The 27,932-nt window shown below is 35.1% G+C and overlaps 1 protein-coding gene across 6 annotated transcripts in view; it reads left to right on the plus strand.

Annotated features, from left to right (window-relative positions):
- The window catches only part of LOC112045461 (uncharacterized), a 28,779-nt gene extending 1,117 nt beyond the window's left edge, over nt 1-27,662 (plus strand). For 2 of the 6 annotated variants that reach the window (XM_024081638.2, XM_024081640.2), the window contains exons 2-9: nt 9,930-10,294; nt 10,386-10,542; nt 10,968-11,107; nt 12,013-12,180; nt 15,054-15,135; nt 16,410-16,449; nt 18,344-19,225; nt 19,441-27,662. In XM_024081638.2, coding sequence (XP_023937406.2) covers nt 9,954-10,294; nt 10,386-10,542; nt 10,968-11,107; nt 12,013-12,180; nt 15,054-15,135; nt 16,410-16,449; nt 18,344-19,225; nt 19,441-23,582 — 5,952 coding nt within the window. In that variant the 5' untranslated portion in view covers nt 9,930-9,953 and the 3' untranslated portion in view covers nt 23,583-27,662. Of the gene's footprint in view, nt 1-9,025; nt 9,210-9,929; nt 10,295-10,385; nt 10,543-10,967; nt 11,108-12,012; nt 12,181-15,053; nt 15,136-16,409; nt 16,450-18,343; nt 19,226-19,440 lie in introns of those variants that run through there. The other 4 variants (XM_024081639.2, XM_052886075.1, XM_024081641.2 and 1 more) reach the window with 4 other exon arrangements.
- Nucleotides 27,663-27,932: the final 270 nt, after the last annotated feature.

The raw sequence follows: 27,932 nt of genomic DNA on the forward strand, positions 1-27,932 counted from the left end.
TATATTTACTAAAATATGTACATTGATTTTCTATGGATATTTTTACTATCTGTTGTCACGTAAACTTAATTTGAAAAGATTACTTAATCTTACTTACTTACTTAATCAAAAACATTTCATTAAGTACTTACTTATACGTATTTTTTTACATAGGCTACCTATAAAAAATTAAACGGAGATAATCACTGTGTTTGGTATCAAAAGGAAGGTCTTGGCGAGAATTATTTTATTCTTTACAAGTTAGGCCTTGAGTACAATACAATCTAAGATGGAAGCGGGCTAACTTATTAGGAGGAGGATGAAAACCACACCCCTTTCGGTTTCTACATGGCATCGTACCGGAACGCTAAAATAGCTTGGCGGTTCTTCGCTTCGTTTCTTTTTCTTTCCGCATTTACGATTCGGTACAATGGTTAAGCCAATCCAATGACTAAAATAGGTCTCGGCAGGTAAATTGAACCAAAATAAGGGACATCTGTGCAAGTAGAACTATAAAGAAAAGTGTTAAACGCATGTTCAGTGATTGTTTATAAAATGAAAAAAAAATTAAAACTTTCAAATAAAACTTCTCTGTGTTAATAAGAAAAGTTGTAAGTATACAACAAAATCTTAATAAGATTCCTAAACAGTTTCTATATATTCCAAAATCAATATAGAGTGCAGCGTTTATAAGAAGTTCCAAGTCGTACTCATTATGAATCTCATAGGATTCCTAAACAGTTTATATGTAAACAGTTTATATGTGCGCTTGCGTGTTGATTCGCTTTATTTTGCCAATTTATGTGTGTCGCTCAACTTTTGAGACGCCTTCTAAAGGCGGACGGACGTACATTATGTTTATTATTTCAATTGAAATGAAAATTTATATAGTTGATAACTTGATTATACACAATCGATTTACAGTACAGCGTTTATAGATAGTATGTCGTACTCATAATGAATCTCATAGGATTCCTAAACAGTTTTATATGATCTACAATTTATGTGCAGTACAGCATATAAAAGAAGTTCTATGTCGTACCCATAATGAATCTCACAGGATTCCTAAACAGTTTTTATATGATCCACAATTTGTGTGCAGTACAGTATACTTATAAAAGAAATTTTATGTCGTACCCATAATGAATCTCATAGGATTCCTAAACAGTTTTTATATGATCCACAATTTATGTGCAGTACAGTATATAAAATGAATTTGATGTGGTACCCATAATGAATCTCATAGGATTCCTAAACAGTTTTTATATGATCCACAATTGATGTGCAGTACAGCATATAAAAGAAGTTCTATGTCGTACTCATTAGGAATCTCATAGGATTCCTAAACAGTTTTTATTTGATCCACAATCGATTTACAGTACAGCGTTTATATTAAGTTCTATGTCGTACTCATAATTAATCTCATAGGATTCCTAAACAGTTTTTATATGATCCACAATTGATGTGCAGTACAGCATATAAAAGAAGTTCTATGTCGTACTCATTAGGAATCTCATAGGATTCCTAAACAGTTTTTATTTGATCCACAATCGATTTACAGTACAGCGTTTATATTAAGTTCTATGTCGTACTCATAATTAATCTCATAGGATTCCTAAACAGTTTTTATATGATCCACAATTGATGTGCAGTACAGCATATAAAAAAATACATACAGCCGAACGTAGAACCTCCTCCTTTTTGGAAGTCGGTTAAAAAGAAGTTCTATGTCGTAATCATTAGGAATCTTATAAGATTATTAACCAGTTTTTATATGATCCACAATGGATTTACACTACAGCGTTTATAGAAAGTTCTAAGTCGTACCTATAATGAATCTCATAGGAATCCTAAATAGTTTTTATATGATTCAAGATCGAAATACAGTACAGTATTAAGAAGTTCTATGTCGTTTTCAAAGCCCAAATTAATAACTCGTAAATAACTATATGATTTATAACTTTACACAAAAAGAATTTTCTACTGATAGTTCCGGAGATTTGCGTGTTTTAAACAAACATACACATACAAATAAACAAACTCGTTCGCATTATATTATTATTATAGATAGTACCGATATAAATACTGATAATACGTTATTACCTAATAATATACTGTACCACTGTGTCTGTGTGCGACGGACACTGTAGAGCCAGCGTACTGCGAATGTATTTCGTCTCTATATTCCACACTAGAGCTGAAAGTGAACTGTTGCTTAACGTGAAACATCCCTGCAGTGCACGGTGCTAAAATTGTGTGTTGCTGTAGAGGCCGGAAATACCGGAATACGATATACGATGAAGATACTTGCTAGAGAATAGAGTCGAGACTCGAGAGACAACCTGCGGACGGCGAGTCGTTAGCTCGTAAGCTTGTCCCGAGGCCAGGCGGTTACATCATGAGTCAGATTTTTTTTTCAGATATCATGTTAGGGTGACAGTCGCTTGTATGACGTTTATAATACGTACTATTATCGTGATTAGCGGCAAACTTTAGAGTGAAACGAACTGTCACCCGCATCATCCTACATGATACGAACTGTAGTGTGCTTTGTAGCAATGATTATTTTATTTTATAGACATGTCAAAATCACCGCAAAAAGTGATCCGAATTAGCTACTCCACTGAGCGAACACATGCACAATTTTGTGTTTAAATAATTCCATTATATATTTATGTATATATAGTTTTTACAGTTCTTGAACACACAACTCGACAATGTAGTGTATTATTTATTTTAAATAACTTTCGTTCTTTACTATGCGACTCAATGAAACTAAGACAATTAGCGGCTTTTGTTTGCCTCAGTTTTGACGCGCTAGTATATCTATAATACAAAATCTTTGGCAACACAAGGCAAGCTTTTATTACTTTGGTTTATAATTTATTATTTATTATTGTATTTGCGCAGATGATCATTATTTAGGTTTAAATTAAAATTGGCGTGTGACTTTTTTCGGGAACGCTTGTTTGGACGACTTACGGTATCTAGTTTATGTAATTCCGTGAATCAAGCTTGCGATTTGATTTTTATAAGAGAAAGAAAGCATGAACACTTCATAAAAATCGAATTCATCGTAATTTAAGTATCAAGAAATAAACTCAGTCGCTCGCGTTCTAAAAACTCGCCTTGCTTAGCCTTGGACGTGGATGAATTCGTGAGCGTCCGCTAGTATGTACGTATTAGGGTTACCAGTTTTTTTTTATTACGTAAAGAACAAATGCTTTGTTTTTTTACCAAAATGGGATTTTTCTTTCTGGACCAATGAAATCGTGTAATTTACGTTCTTATTTTGATTCTTTTATTTGTAACTTATTTATTTATAAATTGTCCTTTTTTAAATTTTTAACAATGTTAATAAAATCGTTATTAATAGATCGTGAAGGTCGCGCCAAATTCGAGTCAGCTCTCATATTGGTATTGCTAATGACTTTATTTCAATGATTAATTAATACATTAGTAAAACTGCTTCGATTTTATTTATATTCAATTAGAATTTAATAATATTTATAATAAAAGTCAAATAAACTAATTTGACATGCAATTTTTTTTGGTACTATTAATACCTACAAAGAGACAAAAAATCCTCAATAATGTGTCCGTGTGAGAGTGTCCGGCCTTTTCACCCTAAAGTCCGGCCATACTGACTAGTTTGTCCGGCTATTATTGGGCTTAGCGATCTGGCAACCCTAAGCGCGACCTATACCTACCTACTTATCTTTGTTTTTCTTGTTAATGATTAGGTACGATTAGTTTAACGCAGTTTAATTATGATTTGAATACCGAAGACTAATGCTGATTTGGCGAAATACTTAAGGTAGGTATATCGTTATAAAAAAACAAATAGGTAAGTAAGTACCTACTTACATATTAAGGTTTAAAAACAGGAGAGTGTTTGTTTTTACCCGACTATGGCGAAGCCAAAAGGAAGGGTAATGATTTTGGCAATCTATGTATGTATGTATGTTTGTTCCACCGAAGGGCCTAAACTAATGAACCGATTTTAATAAATGAGGTGTCAAAAGATTCGTAATAATTCAAATTGAGACATAGGCTATATAAATTTTGTAAAAAAAAATATATGACGGAATTTAAACCTCGTTTCGTTCCTTTTTTGAGACCCCTTTTTACGTAGTCGGGTTATAGTTTTAAACTTTATTGATAATATTATACTTACCTACCTACTTGAAATATGAAATGTCTGGCAACACCATTGAGTATGGAAAAAGTAAGAATATTACGAAAGAAGCGTTTCGCTTTGTCCCCTAAATGTGATGCGACTAGTTGGCCAACATGTTTGAATACTTGTCGAGCGACAGCGGAGGCGGGGCAAGAGGCCGAGCTGCGCGGGGCACCTACCGCTGTATGCCGAATTGAATAAACTTGCGTCGAATCGTCGACGCTTGATAAGTATGGCGGCGCAATGACGTCATTCAGCGGACAAAATTATAATCTCAATCTGTTGTTTTTGATCGTAAAAAGACTGTTGTGTGATGAGAAGTGTAAATTCTTTTTGTATCATGACTTCTTAAAGTACTTAGTAGGTACGTGGGCATATATTGCCTACTGCAGACTGCAGATAGGTAGATTGACATTAATTTAATCCCTCGGGATTCGGGAACCTAAATGATTTTTCTAGATCATTTATGTATGCCACAACAAGTTGTTTGGTTACCTGCGTTGGTTACTTGCAATTTTTAGGAGGAGTGGTTGTTTTGCACTTCATAATTTTAATTTATTTGACATTTTGACCTTGATGATTTTGGAACGCTATTGGAGTGGCGCAATCACTTAAACGAGCGAGCGGAGCGAATGCTCGTATTCTCTCCCCCCACCCAAATTGCTTTAGTGTAACAGAGACGGCATTCTTTCGATGTTTTGTCTGCGTATGCATTCACACTCACAGAGATTCTTTATGTTCTTGTTGTCTTGTGTTGTTGTTCATTCTATGAATTATGCTCGGCGCTCTCTCACGTCTTACGGTCTTAGTGTAGGTAGGTATATAGTACCTATTTAAGTAGTTGATGGTTGAACTTCGGTTCACGATTTTATTAGGTATTGATTTTCTTTTGGTGTGAACCAACGATATTTTATACTAGAAATAGGGTACTAACGCATCAAAACTGAAGCAGACAATTGTTTTTATTGTCTCAAATTCATATACCTACCTACCTACCTACGTACTTAGTCGCTTATTACGAGTATAGGACGGAAGTTATTTAGGTACACATAAAACCTAAATATTGTCTACAATGGCGAATGTGTGTTTAGGAGGTGGTTAAACTATATTATACATATGATAGTTAATAAAAGTTATAAAATGTATAATAATAGCCACCTTACACAACCCTACTACTACCCCGATCCTTACCCTACTCTACCCTATCCTACACCCACCCTACCCCCAGACTACCCTTTAACAAAATGATCCGCCATTTACTGAATTCATTTGTTACCAAAAATGTGATAAATGAAGAACCGCTGGACCGATTGTGTGCAAACTTCACATAAAGCATCTACTAAATGGTCCAAACAAAGCCTAAACATTTGGTTTGGATAGGTGAGCCCGTGTTTGAGTTATACTCGTAAAATTACAACGAAAAGTGGCGTTGATTTTTATATAAGTAATACTAGCGGACCCGGCAAGCTTCGCTTTGACTTTAGTGCACTTCTTCCCTACCTTATCCTACCTTACCCCTACCCTTCTCCTACCCTACTCCTACACTACTTATATGTATATACTCTTTCACACTCTCCAACCATCTCTTCTTTGGTTTTCCTCTCCTCTTGTGTCCTTACGCTTTAAATTTCAACATTCTTCTGGTAGGTAATATGACTTTTATCGCTCCGTATTTCATGTCCATACCAAGCAAACCTTTTACTCCTCAAATTTTCTGTCACTGGCGCCACTTTCAGACTTTCCCTTATTCCTTATTTTATCTATTCTTGTTACACCACACATCCACCTAAAAATACGCATTTCGTTCGTATGCATTCTTCTATTATCCGTCTCTTTTATCGCCTAACATTCTTATCCATATAGCATGACTGGTCTTACGGCCGTTTTGTAATTTTACCCTTAAGTTAAAGAGGCATCTGAGGGTCACATTAGACCTGTCGTCATTTCATCCACCCTGCATTCATTCGACTTTTTACGTGTCGGTCCACATTGTCGTCGTTTTGAAAAAGCAATTATGGAGGATTGAGATGTGCCACCGAAGTCCAAGAATAAATAATCGGTTTTCTTTTGGCTGATTCGTAGGCCATCATTTTCCAATCTCTCCTATTATAATATCTGTCGTATTAATTTAAGCCAAGAGCACTGTCTGAAAAATTTACAATATTCATGGCTTAAATTAATACATCATCGGCTTAGCACCGTCTTCAAACTGATCAGCAGGTAGAACATAATAATATTATGATGTTATTTTTTACTTTTTAGTTTAGTGAGTACGTCTTTAGGTTTTGAAGTGGGCTGTATTTTTTTTTTACTTACATTATTATATACAGAATCAACTTCAATGTACAGAATTGGACCTGCTATAGTTTTATTATAAGTAGGTATAGATATTGTGATGTACCTACTTGTTTTTCTCATTTCAGTTAATTACGCATAAGCAGTCAGAGTTTATTTTTTTTTAGTCTCGCATTATTCTTGCAATCTGTCGTGAGACATTCAGCGGGATTTCAAGTATTTGTATTAATGCGTGTTTGGTGCGAAATCCAGTGATTTGCCCAAATATAATAATGTCTATTTCATGACATCTTGCGGTGCTCGTCTCTTGAGCCTTTTGAAAGTTGTACCAGGTTTCTTCATCATTAGGTTCCGTGCAAGTTGATTTGGATGTTTACGAATACGCTTTTAGTATGTTTTCTTTGAGTGTGCAACTTCTGTCTTTATAGTTTTAATTTTCAATTCACGATGCAGGCGATCATTTTTGATGTACCATTGATAATCATGCATTGGTAATCATGCGCAGCATTTTCGTCTGGAACCGTTAGCGGAACCACCATGAGCTGTACCATCTGGGTGCATTGTATGGTATAACTTGTAGTTCGGGATTTTAAAGTAGCTCTTTTGTGTGAAGTGGGTATGCGATACTAATAGTATGTCGACGCCATTTGTTTCTAAAAATAGTTTTAACTTCTGAAGAGTGGGGGACAGCTCTTGGATCGTGCTCTTGGACTCGTACAAAGTGTTTTAGGCCGGTCAATATCGACATCAAACATTGCAAACTAACATAACTACGATTTTGTTATATGTTAGGTCCCTTGAGAGTAGTTAACACCCAAGTTTGCAACTCTGGAAACCCTGTGCTGTCAATGTCATTGTGAAATTCAGTAGTTTTTGCGTGTGTATCTCATGAACCGTGATAGTTAGATAGTTTAAATTTTCACAGATGAAGTTTATCTATTGCTGCTATAACAAGAATTACTAAAAACTGGCTAAGTGCGATTCGGACAACAGATATGTCTTTTTAAATACGGAACCATCGTGCGCGAGTCCGGCTCGCACTTGGCCGGTTTTAATATTATAGTATAATTTATTAGCAATATGGATTGTCCTCATCCAGAAGGGTAGGGATGGCGTTGTTGCAATTTCGGCCGTGGTAAAATAAACATAAGAGCACTTGAGCTCGGCCTTTCTGCAAGAGCACGAAGCTAAGCAACCTTCCTTGCATTTTCAAGCCATCATTTTAAGCAGGGTCTTAGGAGTGGGCTCTGCGCTCATTGTGACAAGCATTAGACCTTGTTCGCTGGTCTCCCATCCCCAGTCACACGGGTGCTTTTCAACCTCTAACCATTTTTGTAGTTGATTGTAAGTCCACTCTCAACTCCACGAATGATAATTTGCAGCATCTGTAATTGGGAGGAGGCGAGCAAGTTTCACTTTTACCGTTACTGCCGATTTGACAAATGCTGAGTATCGCAAAAATATTCAGTGTCCCCTCATCTCCTCCGTAGAGGTTCATCAAGATCTTATCGCCAGCATTTCCAACGTTTTTCTTTTTGGAATTTGGGTCAAGGAAAATGTTGGCGAGATCTATCCAGTCGGAGTTTTTTGAGGATGTCGCACCACTTCATCTTGCCTTGCCAGAAAAGGGCAGATATTGTGTCACAGCCATGGCATGCAGAAATAAAACCACCCCGCGTAGAATCTGCATTTCTCCACAAGTGAAAATTGCCCATCTTTGACTTATTGTATATTCGCAACCAAAAGTGTGCTAAGGTTTCGCTAAAATTGTAGCAAATTTAGATATCTTTATTAAAGTACTAACGAACGTACTTTAAAAACTCTTCGTTAAAGTAGTTTTTTTTTGATAAATTGAAATATGTGAAAAAAAAATTCGCAGATTTTCGAGCACCGTGGAGGCAGCACAAGATTTTCAGGGTTGCAAACTTGTGTATAACTTCGCTTAAGGGTATAACTTCCGTAATTACATGCGCGTTTGCATTGTTTGCTTTTTTATGTAAATTTTCGACCGGCTTATTTTGTCTCTTCGTTGTTATGAAATACTGGAATGCCTTTTTCCTTGAGCATTTGACCTTTTTCAGAATATCCTTACAACCTACATCGTGGTTATCTTCAAGTCAAGAGTGAATAGACAGTAGGCACCACGGTGCTACCACTTCAAACAACGAGTGTGGAATGAGTCCGGCTATCGTTTCTAAGTTAGTTCAGGAACATATCGCTAGTTGGCGGCATGTTGGCGGTGATAAGTTTTGTAATAGCAACATTGGATTTTTTTACATTGGTATCAGAGAGTAAATTATTAAATAGTGGTATCTTTTTATTATTCCTCTTCAGTTTCATTTCATGTCGTATTTACTTTTTAAACAATCAAGATATTGTATATTAAGAAACAAGACTGAATATAAAAACAGCAATTAAACAGCCTAATGGCTATTTAAAGTTATATTTTCGTGATTTAACATTCGTTTTATTATTTGTAAAATATGTTTAAGAAGTAGAGAATATTGACATGTCGTAGTCAAACTATAGTATAATGAAACGTCACTGTCAATTTACCAATACTTGTCTTGTTAATGTCATTCTCATTTGTCAAGTTCATCAAGTTGTCAGTGTCAGTACTCGTATTGCGTAAACTTTTATCATTGTTTTGTTTTCCGTGCGTTATACCTTGCTTATTTCAATGGTATTTTGCTATAACTGGATAAAGACGGGCCCTGGATACTGGATGGATACTGGATTTTGATTTGCCACACGGGTTGGTTGCTGTCGAAGATGACGAATTATTTTACTATATAGTGCTGTGTACCTAATTATTACTGTGGAATAATAAAAGAAAAAATAAACTGTGTTTTTCCTTTTACTTTGACATACGTTTTTTGCTCTTTATTTTCATAATAATTTCCAAAAAGGGCAAAAGCGTGTGTTTGATGTCCTACATATTCTCAAAACAAAATTAAAAACTTTGAAGTAGGTTACCAGAGGGCCTAGTGGCAGTTTGATACTGTGACGATCGCGATAGCTGAAACGCGAATTTTTAAGGAATTCAAACAGCGCCATCTAGTGGCACTACTGCACAACTGTTTCAATTCTATATAAATTCGCGTTTACGTTACCGCGAACAGTAAGAAAACATTGAAAACTCCCACTACGCACACTGACCTATATGTAGATACGTACATTTTTAGTTATAGGTATATTCACAAGAAAATCTGTTTAGGGACTAAATAGGTATATACGAAACGTTAATATACGCGACTGATAACTATATACCCTATATTCAACATACTCCATGGTATGCACCTGGTCGGAAAGCGTGTTCCATCGTATCCTGGAGTATCATAAAATGTAAAAAAAAGGTTTTCGCTTCTTTGGGGTACATTATAGATATTATAAATACCTATCTATAACGTTAACCTTTGGTCATATTTAAAAAATCTGTCTAATATTTCTTATTTATGCTCTTGAATTTTTGCAGCAGCGGCTACGTACCGGCTCAAAAATGGAATACAACGAAATCGAAATAACCCTAATTCCTGAAGGGCAAGAGAATTCAAACTCCAACACTGCTCAAGAGCTGTCTGATGTTTACGAAGGCAGCAATGAACCGGCGTCTATTAGCATAGCCACGGAATTATGCCAGGAGGAACCACAGTCCGATGATCAGGATGAGATGGCCGAGATCACGAAGAACGAAAAGTCTGAACATAACACGGATCTCGATAAATTCAAAAGGAGGCTGATTCGAGTGATCGCACGTTTCATGCGCAACGGTGAGGAGCCTTCTGAGAGGTTCTGGGAAGACCTCACCAAGCAGACTGACTGCAATAGTAAACTGCTTTGGTAAGTTTGATTTATTAAAGCTTTTATGTTTATAAATGGGGTTTGGCGTAAACATCATGTAAAAAATATTGTAACAATTTTAACTTCTCAGGGACCGGATGCGCGCGTTGACTATAAAGAAGTTACGCAAACTGTTCATAGCCGAGGACACCATCGACAATATCACAAAGATTGCGCAGCTCACGATCACCGACTGGCTGATGTTCGACCTCGTGGTCGCACACGAGCCGATAGACATCATTGCGCAGGTAATGACGTGGACTAACTAGCTGCACCAATTGTTTACAGCCGAGGACACCATCGACAATATCACGAAGATTGCGCAGCTCACGATCACCAACTGGCTGATGTTCGACCTCGTGCTCTCGCTCGAGCCGATGGACGTCATCGCGCAGGTAATGACGTGGACTAACTTGTTGCGCCAACTGTTTACAACCGAGGACACTGTCAACAACATCACGGAGATTGCGCAACTCACGATCACAGGCTGATGTTCGACCTCAGTCATTCACGAGCCATCATTATTTTTAAAGAATGCCACAGTTTTAGTGCCAATTGTTCACATGATTATTTTCATAGAGTGAAAGCCTTTCATTTTTAAAAACTGCAAGTTTGTCAGAAAATATAATATTTATAATTTTATACCTTTACTTATACATGCTATGTTTCGCAGGATCTATTGGATGAACTCGAAGAAACCCCTAAGATACTGGAAGATCTATTCGTTACAGTGGTGATCTACAATATTGAAAACTTGAAAGGCGATGAACTAACCAGGGCTTGGTTTCAAGCTACCAAACATTATAACGGCACGTGAGTAATATACCTATTTGCCTAACCCCTCTCATTATGATAGGAGACTCGAGCTCAGCAGTGAGCTGAATATGGGTTGACAATATTACACTTATTATATTATTTACTTCAGAGACTAAGATTATAAAGCTGAGTTCGTTTGTTTGAACGCGCTAATCTCAGGAACTACTGCTCTGATTTGAAAAATTCTTTCAGTGTTTGATAGCCCATTTGTCGAGGAAGGCTATATTATTCCCGTATTCATACGGGAACGGGAACCACGCGGATAAAACCGCGTGGCGTCACCGGTCAGCTAGTAAGTGATAATGAAGGAAAAACCTGGCTGAGATTGTTGTGGGCTCTTCTCGGACCAAGACGCCTTTGGAACCCTCGTAACTTTAATTTTAAGTTACGACTAATTATTATTATTAATTACCCGACGTTTCGAAAGAGCTTGTAAAGTAAGCCTATCACACTCACACTAATATTATAAAGGCGAAAGTTTGTGTATAAGTGTGTAAGTGTGTAAATATGTTTGTTCCTCCTTTACGCTGCGGCAACTGAAGCGATTTGGCTGAAATTTGGAATGGAAATAGATTTTACTCTGGATTATAGGCTACTTTTCATACCGAAAAAATCTATGGTTCCCGCGGGATTTGTGAAAAACAGAATTTCACGCGGATGAAGTCGCCGACGTCCGCTAGATTGAAATAAATGAATGTTAATTTTTTTTAAAGAATATTTGCCATAATATGTATTAAATATGACCAATATTCTCATTCCCCTCTAACTAGTCGGGGAAGGCTGTGCTAGGAGTTGGTACGACAATAGACCCCCCTCGGTGATGAGTCCGACCGCTCTTACCGTTGAGCTATTGAGGCTGTAAATTTGAGGATTTGATTTGAAGATGACCATAACGTTGACAGCAAGCGCAAGTGCTCGCCCATCCTGCTGCAGCGGCGCTGGTACCAGCTGAAGGCGCGCGTGCGGGAGAAGTTCTACCAGTTCTGGTTCCGGTATCGCGGCTCCCAGAACAACCTGGGGGAAGCCAACCAGTTCAAACCCTCCCAGCTGGAGATGGAGATCGCTAAACAGTGAGACTTTTTGTTTCTTCTTCTTCTTCTTCTCTTTCCTAGCGTGGTCTACGATGGGGTCCGCTCAGGGCCGGCCCGCCCATACGGCGAACAGAGCCGTCGCTCCAGGCGCCAAATCCTAGAGGGCGCCTAAATAGTAAAGAATGTTGGTCACTCCAGAGAATGTGGTCACTCCAGAGTATAAATAAATAAATAAATAAATAAATAAATAAATAAATAAATATACTTAAACAATACACATCACTATCTAGCCCCAAAGTAAGCATACAGAGTAGCTTGTGTTATGGGTACTAAGATAGTTGATATTATAATATTCATATACATTTATATACTACATATAAATACTTATAAAATGTATAAATACACACAGACACTGGAAAAAACCCATGCTCATCACACAAATATTTTCCAGTTGTGGGAATCGAACCCACGGCCGTGGATGCAGAAAACAGGGTCACTACCCACTGCGCCACGCGGCCGGAGATCTTCACATTCCATACTTACTTTGCACTTACAATTATTGGTACAGGTATATATTATTAGGAGCAAACAGGAGAGGCGCCATAATAGGGATGATGACAGTTTTTTAAATTGTATATAAATTAAGAGTATGCTAATAGTAAAGCAATTTTGTCAAAGTAACAGGGTATCTGCGATCATTACTTTCGGAGCTACAGGAATTTAAAGGGTCAGATTTGCAGCGCTGCCGCGGATCCCTGAAAAACGCTCCATACAAAATGGCACGAGTTAGTGACGTCGTTGGCTCGCTGATCATTAGATTTGTATGGGCGTTCAAACAAAATTACTAATATCTTTGTTATTTGTGCGTTTATGTTTATAGTTCATATATTAAAAAATGTCACATTTAATGTAAGGAAGCTAAAACTGTATGAATTTTTATCTAATTACGATAAAAGATTTTTATTAGATTTTGAAATTTTATAATCTTATTTATTTTACAAATATCCAGTTAATCTTTGCTTTTTATGTATAAATTAGTTTACATTGACCTTATTTATCCGAATTTATTATAAAAATCAATATATTCCAACCTAGTCATCATCCCCATTGAATCTCGCTCCATTCTAAAATTTACTTCGGGCCGGCGCTGGGCTTCTTTTTTTATATTCTTTACAAGTTAGCCCTTGACTACAATCTCATCAGATGGTAAGTGAAGATGCAATCCAAGATGGTAGCGGGCTAACTTGTTAGGTGGAGGATGAAAATCCACACCCCTCTCGGTTTGTAGGGGAGACCGGGGATGGAAGTCACATTTTTTTCTTTTCCATTTTTGGGACTATTTGTTTAAGTCCAGAATAATAAATTATATATTAATAGATAGTCTGTTTGTCCTAGTTTCAAAATAGATAGATACTTTGCTACCAACATTATGTGTGGAGGAAATATTTATATTTTTATAAAAAAAAAGAGAAGTGTTACTTTTAACCCCGTGTCAGGGATGGTTGTCACAAGTGCTGGGGTAGGTAGTCACAAAGTAATATAAGAAAGAAAAACGATGATACACACATATTCACATATTTATAGTAAATACGGTTTTTTTGAAGATAATGTTTTACAGAAGTAACTGTAATAATGATAACGTAAGAAAGAAGAAATATTGTAATTACACGGCATCATACAGTGCCCGCCACAGATCTTTCTTGTTTGTGAAGTTAGATGCGTAATGAATATAATGCGCGTTCGTATAGACGCGAACTCCCCGCCCGCGCCGTTTGTATCGTAAAAGGGTAGTTTCTTGTAGTACATGGAATAAGGTTTCGAAATATATCGATAACAATTAATAAAAGTTAAGAAATAGTACCTACGCAATAATACTATATTGTCAACAACTTTACAAACAAATACCTATCATTTACTTTAAAACTTTATGAACTTTCTTATCGAACTCCAAACTTACAAAAATTAGCTTTTGGTTTTCGAAATATTTAACGTGAAAAAGTATATAATATCTCTTATTTACTTTAGACAATAATTCTTGAAAAGTGTAAATAGTTTTTATAATTTTTTTTTTTATAAAAACAAACGGCAAACAAGTTGCGAAAAAAATTTGTGATGTTTATAGACCTAATGTGTCAATATCTGCAAGATGATTGACGCCATTTTTTAAAAACTGGAACAAGATCGGCATATTAGTAGTTACGATGTAGCTGGAGAACTGGGAATTGACCACAAAATGGTATTGGCGCATTTTAAAAAGCTGGGTGCACTAAAAAGCTCGATATTTGGATGCCTCATGAGATCACTGAAAGAAGCCTAATGTATCGTGTACTCATTAGTGATTCTTTATTACGACGTAATGAAACCGAACCATTTTTGAAGAAGCTGATAACTTGTAATGAAAAGTGGAACACACGACAAGAACGTGCGAAAAAGATCATGGTCAAAGGCTTGTCAGGCTTCACAGTAATAAAATAATACGAAATTATAAACACATTGAAAAAAATATTTTTTTTTTGGGTTTTAAACGGGATTTTTTGTTTTAAATGGAATGGTTTAATTGGTTTTAAACCGGCCTTGCATCTATAGTCCTAAACTTGCACCTTCAGAGTTTCACCTGTTTCGGTCTCTGCAGGATTCCTTAGCAGCGTTCCGGCAGTGACAGGTTAACATCACGAGAGGAGTGCCAAAACCACTTGTCGCAGTTTTTTGATCTGAAGCCCCAAAATTTTTATAGCAATGGAATCACCTACCCTACCTACAAGATGGCAAAAAAATTGTCCAACACAATGGCACTTACATTTACATATACTTTAGAAAAATGCAAATAAACTTTTTTAGGAAAAACCTTTTGATGTTTTATATAAAATGCGACAACCTAATATTATAATTCTTGTTATTTTTTTCAATTTCAGCTTCAAATACATCATAACTGGGCGATTACCAACGTGGGAGGCGTTGATAGAAGAACAGAGAGTGTCACTACGCGAAGACTTTGTAAGTTATTCTTTATTATTTAAATTCACAACTATATTTAGCTTGGCAACTTCGCTCGTAACACTCCAGATGTGGCGCGCGGGGCGGGGGCGTGTAGCGATGAATGAAAAATCCAGTGACTGATGCACGTCACTTCCCCGCACGCACGATGTCACACCAGCGCAGTCTTTCCGCCCGTCGCCCGCATATCATGGGAGTGTTATCATTGAACTTGTCAGACTATATCTATCTTTGTTTTTTTTTTATCATTTAGTCATCAATTAATATTTTTTATCAAATAATTTGTCCTATTAGGGCGAAAGTGGTTTCATAGTCTATGTCATGCTTTAGTAAGTAATAAAACTTTTGAGCTGTGATAGCCCAGTGGATATGACCTCTGCCTCGGATTCCGGAGGGTGTGGGTTCGAATCCGGACCGGGGCATGCACCTCCAACTTTTCAGTTGTGTGCATTTTAAGAAATTAAATATCACGTGACTCAATCGGCGAAGGAAAACATCGTGAGGAAACCTGCATACCAGAGAATTATCTCTGCGTGTGTGAAGTCTGCCAATCCGCATTGGGCCAGCGTGGTGGACTATTGGCCTAACCCCTCTCATTCTGAGAGGAGACTCGAGCTCAGCAGTGAGCCGAATATGGGTTGATGACGAAAACTTTTGAGAGTCCACCGAGAAAATCGAATTAATCACATAAAACACTTTTGTTCAACCTCCACTTCACTTGTGCACCTTTACAGAACTATATTGAATAGAACGCATTCTACTTTATGCAATAAAACTGTAAAATGCAGCAATTCTAAATGATAATACCATGAGAGCCATGATAGCCCAGTGGTTATAAAATCTGCCTCCGAATCCGGACTGTGTGGGTTCGAATCCGGTCTGGGGCATGCACCTCCATTATTTCAGTTGTGTGCATTTTAAGAACTGAAATATCACGTGTCTCAAACGGTGATGGAAAACATCATGAGAAAAACTGCACACCAAAGAATTTTCTTGATTCTCTGTGTGTGTGAAGTCTGCCAATCCTCATTGGGCATCAATACGGATTATATATTTTAAACTAGCGGACTCGCTCAAGCTTCGCTTTGACTTATTAATTTATTTATTTGCACTTCTTCCCTATCCCTACCTTACACTACCATACTCCAAGTTCAAGTTCGAACACCGCGACACGAGAATTTTATATATTAGATATATAACTAAAACAAAACAGATAGTTTTTTCCTTTAAAAGTATAAAACATTGTTGGCTCACTATTCCTTTGACTGTTTCAGGAACGTTTGCAGTTGGACAAAAGACGTATTTTTCGGAAAGGTAATGTAATTTTTTATTTTATTTTAAACTAGCAGACCCGGTCAAGCTTCGCTTTGACTTATGTGCGCTTCTACCCTACCCCTACTTTACACTAGTCTACCCTATCCCTACCCATTCATTCCCCTAACCCTTGACTCTTAAACGTTTGTATGGGAAAAAAAAGGGCTGTTTTTATGGTTTCTCAGGCTTAGGTTCTAATTTTTCTCACCTTTTAAACCTTCCCTATACCTCCACGAACATTTCAAGACCAAGATAAGATAAATCCGTTCAGCCGTTCTCGAGTTTTAGCGAAACTAACGAACAGAAATTCATTTTTATATATATAGATAGATAATATGCTTTTGAAAATATTTTCATATAAAGACTAGCGGACGCGTGAAAATTGATGTAAACTTTCAATTTCACACCCTTCTATGTATTTATATTTTTGCAAGTTTTATAAAGTATAATAAACAAATAGTCCACTAATCATTTTACATTTACAAATGTACCTTGAAAAATGAAGGACCTTCCATACAAACTTTCTACCCCAAATTTACCACTTTTTGATTTTATATTCAATTTAAGTTAAATTCGTAATAGCCCTGTGGCTATGATCTCTGCCACCGATTCCAGAGGGTGTGGGTTCAAATCCGGTCCGGGGCATGCACCTCCAAATTTTCAGTTGTGTGCATTTTAAGAAATTAAATAAGTCTCTTAACTAACGAAAACCTGCATACCAGAGAATTTTCTTAATTCTCTGCGTGTGTGAAGTCTGCCAATCCGTCTTAGGCCAGCGTGGTGGACTATTAGCTTAACCCTTCTCATTCTGAGAGGAGACTCGAGCTCAGCAGTGAGCCGAATATTGGATGATTATGATGAGGGGATCTGGTCAGGCTTCGCTTTTACTTACGTTCACTTCTTCTGTACCCCTACCCTACCTTGTCCTACGCCTAATCTACCCCTAGCCCTAATCCCCGGATCTACTGAACCGATTTTGAAAATGCTTTTACCAATAGCAAAGCCACGTTATTTGCGAGTGTTTTAGGCTATGTTTTTACACCGTATACCCACGGGAACGGGAACTACGCGGGTGAAACCGCTGGGCGTTTTATAACGGCATTTTTATGTCTTTTAGAAATTTTGTATTATCTATTAAACTATATGACTAATTAACATACTGTAAAGGGAAAATCTTATCTCTAAACTCTATAATATCGTCGTGATTATTAAATAATTCATTTTGATAAGGATTTAAGTTTAATTGTATAAATTAAGTAAACCTTATATGATTTAAATAAATTATTAAAATACAAAAGGTACTATAACTGCTAAAATATAGAAAATATATGGTGTCACGAACTTTTTTGTAGAACTTTTAAAGGCACATAAAGCCTCCATACATTGATTTCCATAATACATAATGGTTAAGGCAGCGCATGCGAATTAGTCTGTTTAAGCGGAGTTTCGGTCCGACCTGTAGGACAAAAACTGTGATAACTCGGTTAATATATATGAAGCAAATATAAAATATAGTCTACTAGCATTCTACTGGTGAAAGATTTTTTAAAATCGTATCAGTTGTTCTAAAGATTACCCGTTACAAAGAATTGTTACAAACCAAAGTTTACTCTTTATAATATTAGTATAGATGTAAGTAGTTGTGGCGTATACTGATACACAGTTAAGCAGCCTTTCAATATAATATATAAAACGTGTCACATTCTTGCAATTTTTGCCAGTGAAACTTGTCATTTTTCAAAATGTTGTTCCTAATTCCTAAACCTTGCTCAAATATTAGCTTGACTGCTAAAAAAGTTGGTGAAAAGAGCACTTGAGAAAGTTATTTATTATATTTTAGTAGTAAGGTTTAGAAATATGTACTTAAGTCACTTAATGTTTCTTTCTATTTTAGAAACTGGACCCGACCTTGAAGTTATTGAACCACATGTCGAAACAATAGATCTAGAACAATTTACAGATTCTGAAGATTCTAAAGATTCTACATCAGTACGTGAACCAAAACAAATTGTTAATTTAGGAATAGTAAAAACTGAAAAAATTGATGAAATATCTGACGACGACGATGTCCATATACTAGAATCTATGCACATACCTTTAGAAACAAATGATAATCCAGAATCTGATAGTGATTTAGTAGATAGTAATGCTGATGTGGATCTTCGAGAGGAAATTCCTGCTGCTGATGGAACATTTGATGATACGTCAACTAACTCAAAACAATTATCTAGTGTAGAGGCAGTGGAGAATTATCCTGCCAATACGCCTCATACTGATCACGCATATATTTTACAATCACAAAAAAACACCGAAGTCGGGGTTCAAGATGATAATGAAATTCTGCCCGTTATAGTAGCAAACACTTTGAAGGATTGTGACATGATAATGCCTAAAATATCTAGTGTATCTAGCGCTGCGATAGAAGATGAAGAGCGAGCAGATGATGCTGTTAATAACGAGGTTAATGATATTTTGAAAAGTGTTTCTGAAAACATTTCATCAAAAAATATATTTGACGTACTACCATCACCACTGCGTACGTATAATACTCTATCCGGAAACTCAAATAACCGGGAAACGCCGGATTTATTGGTAAAACAAATTATTCAAGATGAAATTAATTTTAAAAACTACGAGTCACATACTAGTTTGAAGAATAAAGAAGATAAACTGTTACATTCCTTCAATGAAGTGCCAAATGACGTTAATATTTTAGACGGAATTGAATTAGAAGATGATGGGATTGAATATATAGACGAAGATGATGACACGGCAGGTACGGCATGATACATTTTTTAATTATACGGTTACGAAATACGGTTTGAAATGTAGATTCATACAAAAACGTATAGCTAAGTAACAGTTGTCAGAATTACTTATTGTTTATTACAGCTTTTAACTATAGTCAGCAATAAACACAATTAAATATTAAGTGTATAAGAATGTATTTTCATTTAATTAAATATTCAATATCTAAATAATTTGTTTCAGAAGATCTGCCAAAAACTATTAAAGAAGAAATCGAAGATGTTGACTGTACCAATTCGCCAACAATTGATTTAAAACTTCTACTAACTCCACTCGTGTATACCAAAAAACTTGACGACATGGATATTTTTCGGTTAATTGATTTTAATTCAGTAAAAGATAAACGCATTATTGAAAATTGTGATAATGACAGTAAACCAGTCGACAAAAAATCCGTTAAAATGGAAGAAATATCTCAAGAACGTCAATCAGCCTTTGCCAGCGATGAATTTAGTGATAGTGCATCTGAATATTACTCAGAAGTTGATGATGGTCCGGAAGTTATCAGTTTATCAAGTTGGTTACTAAGAAAACCTAAAAACTTATCTTATAACCCCATACAACTATGCAAAAATCCAGACTTTAACACGAGATTAAAAAGATTAAGTGCTGGATTTTTCAGTTCAGAGCGAAATAGACACCTACTCAAAGAATGTAAACCACTGACTATTGATTTACACAAATCTTTTGAGGTTAAACTATGTAATAATACTTTGTACTTAAAAGGAACAACATCAACACAAAATACAACGGCTGGGCTAGAAAAAAATAATGAAGCAATTCCGATACAGAGTTTAATAAATAATGTAATGAATGATATTTTAGGCCCAGCCCCTTCATCAGCAGAACAGTTATTAAATCATCAACCTGTACCACATAGTCAGTCGACTGAAAGGAAGAAAGTTATAACTTTGCCAGATAAAGATCAAATGCGTCTTATAAACGAAAAATTGCTTACTGCTGAAGTTACTCCAATACAAGCATCAAATAAAAGACCACCCGTAAATATTGTTCCTAGGGAATACAATAGACCAGTCCAATCGAATACCACCGATGTCATTAGTAAAGCAACAGATTTTAGAAAAAAATTATCTACAGTAATTTGTGATGACAGTTATAGCACAAGTATTTCTAACCAAATTAATTTAACTACGGATTCCGTCATTGAGCTTACACAATACAGTAAATTAAATATTATATCTACTGGCACGGTTAATAAAAATAGCGATCCGGCTAATTTAAATCAGTCGTATAACATAAATAATAATACCAAAATCATAAACACAAACAAATCTTTGAACTCGTTAAAAACTGGTTATAAGGCTTTAAAAAGAAATCTACTTAATGAACAGCAAAAAACTGGGAAAAAACGAGTTGTCGTAAATCATGTTGAACTATCGTGGAATCCAAAACGCCAAAAATGTATGATTCCGGAAGATAGACTTTTAACATGTGATACTGTTGACAAAATATTAAATATCTGTAAAGGAGAAGTTGAACCGAGTCTAACACCTTCGAAGTCACAAAAAAAAATCAATAAGGCACTAACAAGGAAAGCCTTAAGAGAAAAGACGAAGGAAGAAAGAAATTTTAAAGATGTTGCACTAGCCAAAAAAGTACGTGAAATAAACAATGATGTATCTTTGATTCCTAATAATAATGAAGTACCATTTGTAAGCGAACCAGTGCCTTCTGATAACCTATCTACACATGCAAGTTTCGACAATTTAGAAAAACCGTCCGAAAATGTAAGAATTAAAACTACAGTGAAAATGGGAAAAAGACAAATATATTGCTGTTGGGCTCGAGAAAAAATAGTAAAACTAAGCGAATCTAAGAAATGCCTAAAAAAACACAACTGTCCGCGACCTTTGTGTAATTGCTGTTGTAGGATAGAGCTTGTTGAAAAAATGACAGAAATTAGAGAAGGAAATAACAAACCATATCAGAAGGAACAAACAAATCAGACAGTCAAAGAAACAGTCACACAACCATTAATAGTTACTGTATCAAGTGCACAAAATTGTAATATGATGCAAAATCCTACACTGACAACGCGCAAGGTCTCAGTCGGCGTTAACACTGATTATGACATGGACTTCGAAACAAGTTTTGCGGCTAACCTAGCAAAATATAAGTCAGACAGCACGGTTAGCAACGATAACTATTCAGCTTCAAGTATAAAAATATCATATCCAAATTACATTAATCAATCTCATGGTCAGACTCAGACTTTAGTAAATTTAATGGTTTTGGAGAAAACCGCTAATGAAAGTAATCGTTCCTATAATGACTATTTAAAAGATAAAAATGTACCAGTGTTCATAAAAAAAAATAATTTATCTCTTTCCTTAAACGAAAATAACTTAATTAATCCTAAAAAGAACACAATGGTTTTAGATATAAACAAACCAGTTTTTTCAATAACTCATAGTAATTCAAGTAATGTTATTAAAAATAAAAATATATTGATAAAAAATAAGGCGAAAATAATCCATGATAAAAATAATCCTCCGCCTCTTGAATTTCATAAAACACCATATCTCGCTAATCTTACGTCTGTTAGATCTGACTTGTTAGCAGAAAATTCAGATACATCAAATATCAAAAAATCAGATAAAGTTTTGTTTTTAACAAACGATAAGATGAAAAACACTTTTTCTCGTATGCCTATATGCTTAGGTAAAAATAAAATTTTACTGTGTTCGTTTGCAAGCGTTGATTCAAAAAATCAGTCTAATATTGGAAATATAAGTAACAATACCAATAATAATCCTATCAGTGATGACGTGGCCCCTTTAGTAGCTTTGCCTGATGGTGTGAGAATTATTCTATTACCTAACAAAGAGTTAGCTGTTTCTATTGACCCTGGGATTGAGTTAGATTCTAAACAACTAGCTTATTTACCAGCACTTATGAGTTCCATCCAAAAACAACTTGCAGAAACTAATGTTATAAACAATGTTATAAAATCAAATCTAGATCCGTTAAAGAATACAGATGATTCAAAAGATCAAGATGTTACCATTGTAAATAGCTGTAATGACATGAAATTAGATGATAAGAAACAAGCTGACGATGAAAATATAAATAGCCCAGTTACATTAACTTGTAATGAACAAGTAGTGTATAGCACAGATAACAGTACTGAAATCGATTGTATAAAAAACAATAAAGATGATTGTGATAATAAAGATAAAGATGGCCGCGCTCTTGATAATAGTAACGTTATTGATTTGATAGATAATTCTGATGTAAACAAGAAAACCATATTGTCAGATTTAATGGAAATGTCTGGTATATCGGCAGAAGATGCTAATGTTACACAAAGTCCTCCAAAACGAAAGTCAGAGTCCTCTCCATCGCCCATATCAGAAAAACTACAATCAATGGTTTTTAATCACAATAGAAAAAATTTAAATATGAATAATCCTTTATACGAAAACCCGGTTGTGCAAATGGCATTAAGTAGATGTCCAGAATTGTGCATCATTTTCTCTTATCAGGAACTCAGGTATGCTTCAGAAAATAACGCCCAGTTTTATAAAATGGATATCGAAACAGGCGTAATAGTTCCTATAGAAGTTGTAATAAAAAAACAAACGCCAGGACATGTTTCAAAACAACATGGGGTTTCCTCAAAAACTGTTATAGATCTGACAGATGACCCTGGAGAAGACGAAATAATGAACATAGAAGAACAGAATGCCGCACAAAACGATCAAGCCGTACCAGTTAAGTTATATTCATCACTCAAGCCCAATATATTACGACGTCAAAGTTTACTATTGAATTCCGTTTCATCTGCGGTTAATACTGCGGAACCGAAAAAGAAGAAAATGATTCGAGTAATTAAACTTAAATATAAAAGAAAACAACCACTGACCTGTGTAGAAAGTATAAACTTAGATTCAGATGATGACGAACCAAAAGAAGACGCATCAGTTGATACAAGTTCAGAAGCAATACCAGAAAAGACAAAATCTGATGATGATTCCGAGTCTGACGATGAACCATTGGCGTTTAAGGCGAAACGGATCAAACACTCTTTAGTACCCAATCATTCTGAGGAGCCTAATGAATCATTGAACCGAATTACTGAAAATGAAGACCAAAAAGGGGTTGTTGATACTCAGAATGTAGAAAACGTTACTGGCGAGGTTAAAGAGGTACCAGAATGTGCTACAATCGACGCCAATTTTGAAAATCTAAACGATGATTGTGTCAATTCGACGCCCCTGTTAGAACCTGTAGAACTCGGGCCTTTAACATTCGACGATAACGTTCACGAGTCTTCAGAAGAAGATTGTATACTAGGTGTTTAATGGAATTTAAATCATAATAGTACATTATGATATAAGTGCGGTAAGTTGAATATTACAGCCTAGGTGATATTGCCAAACTCGAGCCGAATGCGAGAGCTTTAAGGAAGAAGAGGCTGTAATTATTTGTCAAACTTCACGTATGTCATACGAAGTTTTATAACACATTTACGAGAAAACAGAGAGAGAGAAAAAAAACACACTTTGAACACACTTTCTGAAAATGAATTTGCATCTTTGTTTTTGCCTGTTTTCCATGAGATGCATATGATGACATTTTGACACGCTGTCATTTTTACACAGATTTCGCTATCTGTGAGCAGCATCGTTTTTTTTAGGCAAATGCAACAAAAACACTCAGTATTACTAATAAAGTAAATTAATATTTTTGTGTTTCTGTTACAGATAAATGTTGTAATTTATTGTCAAAATTATTAAAATGAAAAAATTACTTGACTATTTATTATATTTTTATCTCACAAAGTTAATTTTATTCCTAAAATGTTGAGCACTTTTCTGACATAAAAACGTTTTGCTGAGGTTTAAAAAAGTACCGTTCGTTTTTATACAGGGTGTGGCGTAAATAATGGATAACCCTGTACCTGCCGAAGAGCCTCCAAATGGGCTATTCGAATATAGATTTTTTTTTATTTATTGAAGTTTCGTTTTGAGAAAAATGGCTTAAGTCATGTTTTTATAAAAATGGGTACTTTCACTTACTAATTTTGCTACAGTAATCTCAAATTTTGGAATTTTCTTTTTCTGTTTTTTTTATAATATAGCTTAAGAGTTGTGCTACTGTTATTGATAAGGAATTTCTAATTCGTTACTCTAGTTTTGGCAAAAATTAACATGAAAGTTCAAAAAAGCCTTATTGATTATTCAGTTTGTTAATTTTGTACATCATATGGTTTAAAAAATCTCTATTAGAACTGATTTGCCCATTATCTTAAAAACATGCTTGCTTAATGCAGATTCCGAAACGGTATAATACTTATTACATATCGCGATATTTACGAAAAAAATTGGCAATAGTCAAGAACATGTCCTTGTTTTATTTTTATTAAGTAAATTATTAAGCTATCACAAACAAATTATCTATTGCAATTTAAGTTGACTAGGTTTACCAGTGGGTGTGTGGGTTGTTTTAAAAAATAAATAAAAAACATAAAACGATTTTTTTTTATTGAAAAAGCTAAAACACAAAAGTTTACATTTTAAACTAAATGTTCAAAATGGCCGCCATTTGCGGCAATGCAGGCCCTGCAACGACGGATGAATGACCTTTTCAGGCGTCGTACAAAGCCAGATCTCTTTATTTCGTCAGCAGCTTGAAAAATCCGGACCTTTAATTGTTCCAGGGATGTTATCTCCGTCTTGTAGACCTTTTCTTTTAAACATCCCCAGTAAAAAAAGTCGAGAGGATTCAGATCAGGAGATCTTGGCGGCCACAAAATGGGTCCTAAACGACCAATCCATCTCTCATTGTATTCATCATTCAGGTGATCCCGGACAATGCGTGCGTAGTGAGCAGGGCAACCATCATTTTGTAACCAGTGGTTATCTGGCACATTTAAACTTCTTAATTGTTGTGGTAAAATATTTTGCAGAAAATTTAAATAAATGGGACCCGTTAGTGTCTCCGGTAGTTCAATGGGCCCAACTATTTGACCGTTTAAAATTCCCGTCCAAAGATTTACTTTAAATTGGACTTGAGCACGATCTTGTCTACATTGTCTGGGGTTCACTGCCTGCCAACTATGGAGGTTGTGCAAAATTGAGGTAGCCATTTCGTCTACAACTTGATTCATCGCTCCACAATATTTTGTTAAAGAAATCTGTATCAACTCTTATTTTTCGTAACATTATTCGGCAGAAATGCACTCTCGGCGCATAATCCCTTGTCATAAGAGTCTGCACTCTCTGAAAATGCAATAGATAAAACCTAGTCAACTTAAATTGCAATAGATAATTTGTTTGTGATAGCTTAATAATTTACTTAATAAAAATAAAACAAGGACATGTTCTTGACTATTGCCAATTTTTTTCGTAAATATCGCGATATGTAATAAGTATTATACCGTTTCGGAATCTGCATTAAGCAAGCATGTTTTTAAGATAATGGGCAAATCAGTTCTAATAGAGATTTTTTAAACCATATGATGTACAAAATTAACAAACTGAATAATCAATAAGGCTTTTTTGAACTTTCATGTTAATTTTTGCCAAAACTAGAGTAACGAATTAGAAATTCCTTATCAATAACAGTAGCACAACTCTTAAGCTATATTATAAAAAAAACAGAAAAAGAAAATTCCAAAATTTGAGATTACTGTAGCAAAATTAGTAAGTGAAAGTACCCATTTTTATAAAAACATGACTTAAGCCATTTTTCTCAAAACGAAACTTCAATAAATAAAAAAAAATCTATATTCGAATAGCCCATTTGGAGGCTCTTCGGCAGGTACAGGGTTATCCATTATTTACGCCACACCCTGTATAGATGTTTAAAGGTTTATACTACATTACAGCACATGTGCGTAATGCGATACATTACGATATTGATATTGCAAGGACATGTACTTGACTATTGCCAATTTTTTTCGTAAATATCGCGATATGTAATAAGTATTATACCGTTTCGGAATCTGCATTAAGCAAGCATGTTTTTAAGATAATGGGCAAATCAGTTCTAATAGAGATTTTTTAAACCATATGATGTACAAAATTAACAAACTGAATAATCAATAAGGCTTTTTTGAACTTTCATGTTAATTTTTGCCAAAACTAGAGTAACGAATTAGAAATTCCTTATCAATAACAGTAGCACAACTCTTAAGCTATATTATAAAAAAAACAGAAAAAGAAAATTCCAAAATTTGAGATTACTGTAGCAAAATTAGTAAGTGAAAGTACCCATTTTTATAAAAACATGACTTAAGCCATTTTTCTCAAAACGAAACTTCAATAAATAAAAAAAAATCTATATTCGAATAGCCCATTTGGAGGCTCTTCGGCAGGTACAGGGTTATCCATTATTTACGCCACACCCTGTATAGATGTTTAAAGGTTTATACTACATTACAGCACATGTGCGTAATGCGATACATTACGATATTGATATTGGTAAAATAAGCGATACTTTGCGAGTGTTATAAACTATTATAATATAATCATTATTATTATTAATACCTTCAATTTAAAAGTGCAGGTTTCGGACGCTTACTTACATTATTGTAATTACAAAATTAATAATTGTTTCATTGAATATTCAAATTGTAGGTATATACATACCTAATATATTTATGATAAGACTTAACTACTTTTTTTTTAAAGATAAACTTTATTTTTACCTTAACGTACGAGTTTCAATAGAAATGTAAGTTTTTTATAGGTGTATTAGTCTGGTATACCTATTGGTACTGTGATATTAAATTATTGCTATTAGATTTAGGTACTGATTTAGAGTGACCTTGGGTTCTTTTTGTATTACATAAATAATTTATGGGTAATAAGTAACCTAAGTATTTTAGAATTTAAACTATCGTGAGTGTTATTCACATTAATTTATTATGAAACCAAAACTAATTGGGCATACTCTGACGTTGTGTGTATGTTTCATAATAAATTAATATTAAGTAACGTATTTATATGTGCGCGAGTCTTTAATCTTTGTCAGCTGTATATAATGTCCTGACTAGGTAAATGAAAAAGAAAGGAAATAATTTTGTCTACTAGCATACCTTAGTAAGTACCTACCTATAGAACGCCAAAAAGTACCTACCTGTGTAGCAGCGGCGAAGAGTTCCTGCAAGCCGATGCCCGCCGGGTTACCTTTAAAAATCCATGCATATTCATTGTTGTAGTGTGTCTAGTTAAATGAGAAACCAGAGTTTGTATCACGTTATATGAATTTGCTTTTTCATTGGGACGGCTTACCTTCATCTAAATTCTATACTTCGCCACTGCTGTGTAGGTACATGCGTCGACGTTCTTTAGCGGATAAGTCCTTACCAAGAAATTATGTTTAGTAATATTTTAGGTATAGGTATGTTTTATTTAAGTACCTACAAAATAATGAAAGACACTTGTATATAAATTAGTTAAGAAGAGACACTGCATACATATTATTAATTTATTATGTTCTAATAAATTAATAACCCGGAAGAAGGGTTTGTTTGAATTGTTTTATTTTTTTACCACCTTATAGTAGAAATCTATATATATATATAAAAGTCGGGGTTTCCTTCCTATAACTCCAGAACGCACGAACCGATTTCCACGGGTTTGCATTCGTTGAAAAGGTCTCGGGCTCCGTGAGGTTTATAGCAAAGAAAATTCAGGAAAAATTTC

This window comes from Bicyclus anynana, chromosome 2, assembly GCF_947172395.1.
Source record: "Bicyclus anynana chromosome 2, ilBicAnyn1.1, whole genome shotgun sequence".
NCBI classification, from domain to species: Eukaryota; Metazoa; Arthropoda; class Insecta; order Lepidoptera; family Nymphalidae; genus Bicyclus; species Bicyclus anynana.